Source organism: Delphinus delphis, chromosome 15 (assembly GCF_949987515.2).
Source record: "Delphinus delphis chromosome 15, mDelDel1.2, whole genome shotgun sequence".
Taxonomy (NCBI): domain Eukaryota; kingdom Metazoa; phylum Chordata; class Mammalia; order Artiodactyla; family Delphinidae; genus Delphinus; species Delphinus delphis.
Window position 1 is genome coordinate 20,677,346 of NC_082697.1, and position 7,712 is coordinate 20,685,057.

The 7,712-nt window shown below is 60.9% G+C and overlaps 1 protein-coding gene across 1 annotated transcript; it reads right to left on the reverse strand.

Annotated features, from left to right (window-relative positions):
* Nucleotides 1-858: 858 nt before the first annotated feature.
* SLC32A1 (solute carrier family 32 member 1) lies at nucleotides 859-6,339 on the reverse strand. Its single transcript, XM_060032717.1, has 3 exons — nucleotides 6,276-6,339; nucleotides 5,128-5,555; nucleotides 859-2,772 (listed from the first exon to the last, which is right to left on the reverse strand). The coding sequence occupies exons 1-3, from the start codon at nucleotides 6,304-6,306 to the stop codon at nucleotides 1,585-1,587; spliced, it is 1,647 nt and encodes a 548-aa protein (XP_059888700.1). The 5' UTR covers nucleotides 6,307-6,339; the 3' UTR covers nucleotides 859-1,584.
* Nucleotides 6,340-7,712: the final 1,373 nt, after the last annotated feature.

Sequence of the window (7,712 nt, forward strand, 5' to 3'; positions counted from 1 at the left end):
GCCCAGGACTGGCGCCCCTGGAAGCAACAGGAGGGCTGCCCTTGCAGTAGGATCTGCATAAAAAAGGACAAGGTCCTCTGGGTAATTTAAGCAAACACATTCTCAAACAGGCTGCTCAAGAAAAGGGGAGGCTGGGACATAAACGGCTCTGCCTGGTGAATCTAAACAGCCAGATCTCTTCACTGTGGCTGTGTAAACCCCACCTTGGACTTGAGGGGGGTTCTCCAGGGTGAGAGGTGCCTGGGATGCTAGGTTGGCAAACCCTGGGAAATACACAACGGCCCTGCTGACTTCCTTTGTAGCTCTCTTCACAGCCGGCAGTCATACTGTGGACTTCAGAGTCCCAATCTATTGCCTGTCTCTCCTCTGCTAGACTGTAAGCTCCAGGAGGGCAGGGCTGAGTTTGGCAGCCTGCACGGTCCCAGACCTGGTGGACTGTCTATAAATATTTGTTGAACAACTCTGTAGGGCTTTTGTACATAAGCAAAACTTTTTCTTCCTCTTTATTTTAGGATTGGAGTTCGAGAGCGTCCACCAAATTCTCAGATGGATCCAACCCCCGGGGAAAGATTTGCAGGGGGGGAAGCCTAGTCCTGGTGGCTGGGGAGCCAAGGCCACACCGAAACCGTGGGCGCACCACCACGTGCTCCTTTGCCTGAGTCCCCCAAGTACTCAGAAAGCCTCCCCTTGGTGCTGAGCACCCCTCACTCTCCCCGGAGCTCTCCAGGGACTCTTTAACTACAGCTGCTTCTCCATCCCCACTTGCTTCACGGGGTGGGCCAGGGCTGGTTCCCTCGCCACCCACCGCCAGGATTCCCGCGGGTGCAAAAACGCAAAACTGAGACAGGGCCGCGAGCGCCTTTGTTTCTTCTTTATTTGCGGATATAATTATGCACCGCACTCTAAATTAGAGAAAGATTTTTTTTTTCTGATATACATTTCATCTTATTCACCACGAGCACACCACACGCACAGCAGAACAGTTCCACAACCTGATAAATTGCACAAGATGAGTTTGGATTCCTGAAAACCGGCAAGCAAGCCAGCCCCGCCGGGGCTTCTCGCTTCCCCGCTTCGGCGAAGGAAATCGCCCACCCGAAACGGATTTCCCGGCCAGCCTTTCCCGCTGAAGGGTTGAAATGTCTCCGGAATGGGAATCGTTCTTGCTGGAAATGGCTAGACTCTGCAGATTCCAAGCACTGATGGCTGTGAAATGTGCCCGCAAGGTCAAGTTTCTGCGCCTGCGAGTTGCGCCCCCTCTCCCTCCCTTCCCCCCCCTCGGTGACAGGGACCGAAGTGTCGGGGCCCCTCCTGGAAGGACAGAAAACCCTGCCCACAGATGCGCCGCCGCCTCCCCCGAAACCAGGGTGTTGTGGAAAAGAAAGGACAACAGAAACGCAGACGCAATGGATTGTGGATCCCTATCCCCTCCCGCCCCCAACCCCCAAAATCAGAAACGGGGAGCCAGAGATGTTTAAAGCTTGGCTTCCCAAGCGCGGCTGCAGGGCGCACGGGTTTGTTGGGGGAGGGGTGGGTGGGCAGCGGGGAGAGCGCGGGAGGGTGGCCGGGGCTGGCCCTAGTGCCCTAGTCCTCCGCGTTGGTTCGGTAGGCCTCAATGAGGCCCTCCAGCGAGTGCACGAAGCCGGACACGCTGCAGATGCCGCCGATGACGAAGATGGCGACGTCGAAGAAGACCTGGTGCCACAGCAGCTTGCGCCAGAGCAGGCGCAGGTGGAAGAGGCTGGGCAGCAGGAAGCAGAGGCCGGCGCCCGTGAGGCTGCCGGTGAGGCCCATAAGCAACGCGAAGTGCGGCACGTAGATGGCCATGAGCAGCGTGAAGACGACCAGCGCACAGCGCAGCGTCAGGCCCCACGACTTGAGGCGCCCGTCGCCGCCGTAGCAGGCGGGAAAGAAGGCGCGGCTGCCTTCCTGGAAGAGCGACTTCTCCAGCACCTCGACAGCAGCGAAGAAGGGCAACGGGTAGGACAACAGGGCCTTGGCCACCAGGAAGATGTTGACCACGGCGCGGATGGAACCGGGCAGGTTATCCGTGATGACCTCCTTGGTCTCATCGGCCCAGGTGAGGTAGGCGACGAGCGCGAAGAGGCCTTTGAGCACGCAGGCGGCGATGTGCGTCCAGTTCATCATGCAGTGGAACTCGCTGGGCTGCTGCATGTTGCCCTCCAGCGAAGGCAGGAAGATCTGCGACGTGTAGCTGAACACGATGATGCCAATGGAGATGGGAAACTTCTTGACGTCGATATAGAACTTGACCTTCTCCCAGGCCCAATCGCGCGCCCTCGATAAGCAGTAGGCAATGACCAGAATGTTGATGACGAAGTGGGCCAAAGTGCACAGCAGGCTGAACCTGGACACGGCCTTGAGGTTCTTAAGGAAGGCGCAGGGCAGCAGCGCCGCCGTGGCGATGATGGACCAGGACTTCTGCGACACGGGCAGCCCTGGGAAGCTGTTGTACATGAGGTTGCCACTCACCACCACGTACAGGATGCAAGTCATCACCAGCTCGATGATCTGCGCCACGTTCACTACGCGGCCGCCCAGCGTGGGGAAGCGCGGAGCGCAGCAAGCGTTGGCGATGGCCACATACGAGTCCCGCACGCGTACCACCTCGCCGTCCTCGTTCTCCTCGTACAGGCATGCGATGAGGATCTTGCCAGTGTAGCAGCACACCACGGCGGCGAAGATGATGAGGAACAATCCCAGGTAGCCGCCGTGCAGGATGGCGTAGGGCAGGCCCAGCACGAACATGCCCTGCGGAACGAAAAGACAACCAGACCCGGGAGCTCAGTGGATGCTGTATCGGAATACGGGGTCTGGGAGAGTGACTTAAGGGTGTAACCGGAAGGGGGCGCTAAGTGTGAACTGGGCCTAAGCCACTGGGAGGAGAGGGTAAGGATAGGCTGGAGTGGAGGTGTAGAGTGGTCTAATGGGGAGCCTGGGTATTGAGTCAGAGGTGGAGAAGGGGGTGTTTAAGGATGGAACTGAGAAGGAGAGGTGTGCTTAATGGCTGGGAGGTAGGGAGGGGGCTGAGTAAGGAGTCAAGCCGCAAAGAGGGAAGGGGTACAAGGAGATACCTGGGGGTGGTTCGGAAAAAGATGAGAAGGGGCTGGAGGGGGTTGACCGGAAAAGGACGAGGAGAAAGGTAGAGAGCTGGGCCTGAGCCACTAGGAAAAGGGGATGCAGAGTCTAAGGTGGGGCTGGAATGGGGTGCAAGGAAGCCAATGAGGGGAACGCAGGTGCCTAAGGGTCGAACTGGAGAGGGAAACCGTTGAAAGCGGCAGCGGGAGAGAAAGGAGACGGGGTAGGGAGGAAGGGGGCCTGAGCTTGGGGCAAGCGGCAGGGAGGCAAGACCAGTGGGAACGTGGGGTTTGCTAGCGAAGGGCTTTGGGTGGGGTGAGGTCAGAGGCGTGGTGACGGGGAGACAGGGTTGGGCAGTCTTAGGGCCAGGCCGAAACTGGGGCGGAGAGACCGATCCCTAAGGAAGGGGACTAAGTGGTAGAGGCGAGCAGGATTAGGGGCCTACGGGGAAAGCGCAAGCGCTTTGTGAATGGCGAACCCAAGCGAGAGTCAATACCCAGAACCTGCGGGAACGGGCGGGCAGAGCTGTGGAAGAAGGATTTAGAATCCACGTAGGGAAGCAAAGCTAACGAAATCCAGGGTTCCCGAGGCTTGCAGGCCTCCAGCCTTCCACCCTGGCCTCCATCAAGGCCTACGGAACGGGGCCTTTAAAGATGCCCCAGGTGAAGTCGGGGGCGGCAACCGAAGCTGGTGCGTGCCCCCGGTCCCCGGTTGCGCTTGGCCGTCCGGCCCGGCCCTGGAGCGGAAGGCGCCTCGGGTCGGGTCACTTACTGAGCAGGGCCCCGAGGAGCCCCGCGGAGCCCGGGTCCCGGGACAACCCCATCTCGGCCTCCAGCTCCCGGGAAACCCACGTTCTGCGCCCCAACGACCTGTGCGCTCCGGGGACGCCGAGGGTGGGAGATGGGAGGCAAGCCGCAGGGCCCGGGGACGCGTGGGGCGGAGGCCCTCTCTGCCCCTCGAGCTGCGGCCTGCTCGCCTTCTCCAGCTCCCGGGGTCGTTGTGCAGGTTCCAAACCCGCTCCCGGCGGAGTCCGGCGCCGCCTGGTGGGGACTGAGGGTTGAGAGTAGGGGTGACGGGGTGGCGGGCCTGGAGACCAGAGGCGGTTCAGAGCATCTGGAGGCGGCTTCTCCAGTGTCACACGCAGAGGAGCTTTTTGCGGTGTAGCCGGGATTTCGAGCGAGAGGGGTGTCTGTGCGCAGGTAGCGCTGAGGTACCAGGGACCATAATGTGCTTGTGTGGTCGTACATATGTGTGTGTGTGTGTGTGCATGTTTGTGTATACCTGTTTGTCCCCGACAGGGCTGCACCTGAGAGCGGGTGGATCCTGTATGCATGAGTTTGTGTATGTGTGCATGTGTTATGTTCAGACGGGTTTATGTGTGTGCCCTTGGTATGTACAGGTATGTGTTTCTGTGTGGGGGAGGTGTAGGGGTGTATGAAGGTGCATTTGAGGATAATTCTGTGGTCTATATATAGGTGTATATTGTGTGCACCTGTGACCAGCGTTTCTTCGGGGGAGGGGGGCTGTGGGCATGTGTGCCTGACTATGTGCATGCGCGCTGTCTATGCGTGTGTGTCTTGTGTGTCGGGGGAGGAGACTCCCAGCTCAGATCTTTCCCCCTCTCCTTTTCTGCCGAAAATGCAGCTGTGAATCCATTCCGGAGTCCCAGGCCATACTGTTCCCTCCAATCCTGATTTTCTTTCTCCCTCACCCCTCCCCACTCCCCCTCCTCCTGTTTTCCTCGCTTCGGCAGGGTCTCCGGGAAAGCGTCTCTAACCGAACCTCAGCCTAGCGGTCCGGCGGCCGGGGATGCGGGAGGGGGCCGGATGGGGGGTGGGGAGACACCACCTGGGGACGTAGATCCCCGCGCAGGGCTGGAAGGGATGGGGGCAGGCGAGATTCCTGGTACAGGAAGGGGTCTTGAGGCTGAGATCTCCAGGGGACTCTACTGCGAGTAGAGCCTGGTGCGCAGATCTGGGGGGGGGGGGGGGGCGGGGAGAGAGGCAGAGCTGAGAATCCCGCGCTCACCTGGATAGCGTTGGTCACGTTCCAGCCCGCCTCCCACGCCGTGATCTTGGGCTTGTCGTGGCCCCCGAACTCGCCACCAGCTCCCAGGGACTGGTCCTTGGAGCCCGAGGGCGGCAGGGGCGCGCCGCCGCCTCGCTGGTAATGGATGTCTCCCTCGACGGGCGGTTCAGCGCCCTCGTCCCCGCAGGGCTCGCCCTCGGTTTTCAGGATGTCCATCTGCAGGCCCTGACGGTGCTCAAAGTCGAGGTCGTCGCAGTGCGCGAAGCCCACCGCCTCCTCGTCGGTGGCAGCCTGAAAACCCATCCTGGCGAACATGCCGCTCACCTTGGCCTGGGACTTGTTGGATACGGACGTGGCCACGTTGGACAGCTTGCTGCGGAGCAGGGTGGCCATGGCGGCAGCGGGGCCCGAGAAAAGGACAGAAGGGGCTGGGGACGCGGGGGACGCACGGCAAGGCGGTGAGGGCCACGGGGGCGCGAGACCGCTATCTTCGCTCGCTTTCCCCGCGGCGCCCTGGGGCGCTCTGGCTCATGACCCCCTCGGCTGGCGTCTGAGGCTCGCTCAAGGCCGACCCGGAGGGCGGGCAGCGGGGCTGGCGGAGCGGCGGTGGCGAGTGCACTGCGGAGCTGCAGCGGGGCGCGGGCTGGGCTGCGGAGGGCGGCGGTGGCGGCGGCGGCGGCGTCAGAGCATCTACGCGAAGCTGGCGCGGCGCCCCCAACCGCGCGCAGCCCAAAGCGCTCCCGCCCCTCAGAATCTGGCGGGGGCGGAGGGGCTGGGGAGGGAGAAACTCCGGGAGGTAGGAGGAGTGAGGAGAGGGCAAGGAGAAGAGAAAGGGGGCACCAAGGGACTCCGGAGAACCGAGATGGGGACAGGAGAAGGGCGCCCACGGAAGGGAGCAGGAGGGAGCGCGTGAAGGAGGGGTGTGGAGGACGGGGTGGGGGCTGGAGTGCTGCATTTCTGGAGGAGGTGCTAAACTCCGATCCTGGCCCTTCCCACCTCGCCGCCGCAGGGAGGGAGGGGGCCCGAGCGGGCAGATCCTCTTGGTCCCCTGTCCCTGGCTACCCCCTCCAGAGTTCGCGAGCCTTTCAGCCCCAGATCCTCTGGCCAAGGACTGGTCTAGACGCCCAGAAAGGCAGCAGGACAGTTACCTGTCTCCGGCGGCCCAGGCCGTCTGGGCATCGCTCTGTCTCCCTGGCACCCATCAGCAGCACTTCAACCTGGTCGCGAGCCCCCCCTTGAAGGCAGAAGTGATCGGCAGAAGTGGAGGAACGCTCTCAAGAAGGCTTAGCCCCGGCCTCGGTACTGGGGCTGTCTCCTCCCGTCCAGGGACGACGAGATGGAAGTGATTCTGCGGGTTGTTCGCCACCAACCATTCTCCAAACGTGTGCATAATGAGGGCGAGAGGTTGGCTGTTCGCTTTCTTTTCCTTTGGGGGTCTGGAAGGAGGAAGGACTGAAGGCACCTGTCAACAGCCTCGAGGCGGGTCTGCGAGTGCCCGCGCCGCGGAGGGGCGCAGCTGGTGCCTGGCACAGGGGAAGGAAGGGCTTGCGGCGGGCCCAGGGTGGGGAGGCGCGCTGTGCGCCCCGGCCCTGCTAGCCCGGCAGCTGCCGGGGGCTGTACAAACCTAGGCTGTTTCTGTTGAGTGGGTTGCGTGTAGCTCGAGAGCAGGAGAAAGACCCAGAGACAAAGACCGACACTGTACCAGGTATTGCTACGGGCTGGAGCTGAGCGGACTCCGGGGGTGAGATTTGGTAACCATGTTTATTCTGTAAGTGCACAGTTCTGCGCGCATTTGAGCCTGTGTGTGCGCAGAGCTTGTGTGCTGGGTTGTATGTGTATATGTATGAATGGGTTGCTTGCGGCTTTGCCTGTAGGAGTCCTTTTGTAGTTGTGTCTCCGTGCGGGTCCGCGGCTCGGCGTGTTCCCAGCTGGGCTCCTGCCCCGGGCTCTTAGGCACTAAACAGCAGTGTCGGCGACCTGGCCGTCCCAGCCTAGGTACAGGAGGACTAGTGGCTGTGACTGGGGGCGGGATGGGGAGAATCTGAAGGAAACGAAAAGAAAGGGGCTCCCAGTGACCCCCTTCCCAAGACCCAGTCTCTCTGAGAACCCCAGTCTCCTCCTCCCCTGCTGTATTTCTAGATTAGCTCAGGTCAGCGCACAAGTAGGACGGCCTGAGGGCTTTGACCATCGCGTTGGAGCTGCCAGGAGAAGACAGGCTTCCCCTCTACCTCCTAACCCTCCCTGCCCACACCCCCAGCACCTCACCATCTCTGAGAATCTCCTCTCCGGATACGGAACCTCTACCACATTGGGCAGAGATGCTAGTAATCGCTCCCAGGTACCCCCCTTAAATTCCCCCAAGAGCCTGCCTGGCAGAAAACAGAAACCCTCTGCCCTAGAGTGAAGCAGTTCCCACCACCACTATGACAAGAAAACTTCTCCATAGAGCCTTCTCCCAGACATGGACCCTCCAAATCATGATAGGACTCAGAACAAAGACGGGACAGAGATCCTTCCCCAAAACACAGAGATTCACTCCTCCAAAGAGGCTTTGAAAAAAACAAACAAAAAAAATTAACTGATCT

Excerpts from the sequence above, each read along its gene's own strand:
- SLC32A1 (XM_060032717.1), bottom strand. The coding sequence starts at position 6,306 with ATGCCCAGACGGCCTGGGCCGCCGGAGACAG. Across the intron at positions 5,556-6,275 it reads GCCTGGGCCGCCGGAGACAG|CCCCTTCTGTCCTTTTCTCG; the intron begins GTAACTGTCCTG and ends CCGCGTCCCCAG. Across the intron at positions 2,773-5,127 it reads ACGTGACCAACGCTATCCAG|GGCATGTTCGTGCTGGGCCT; the intron begins GTGAGCGCGGGA and ends TTCGTTCCGCAG.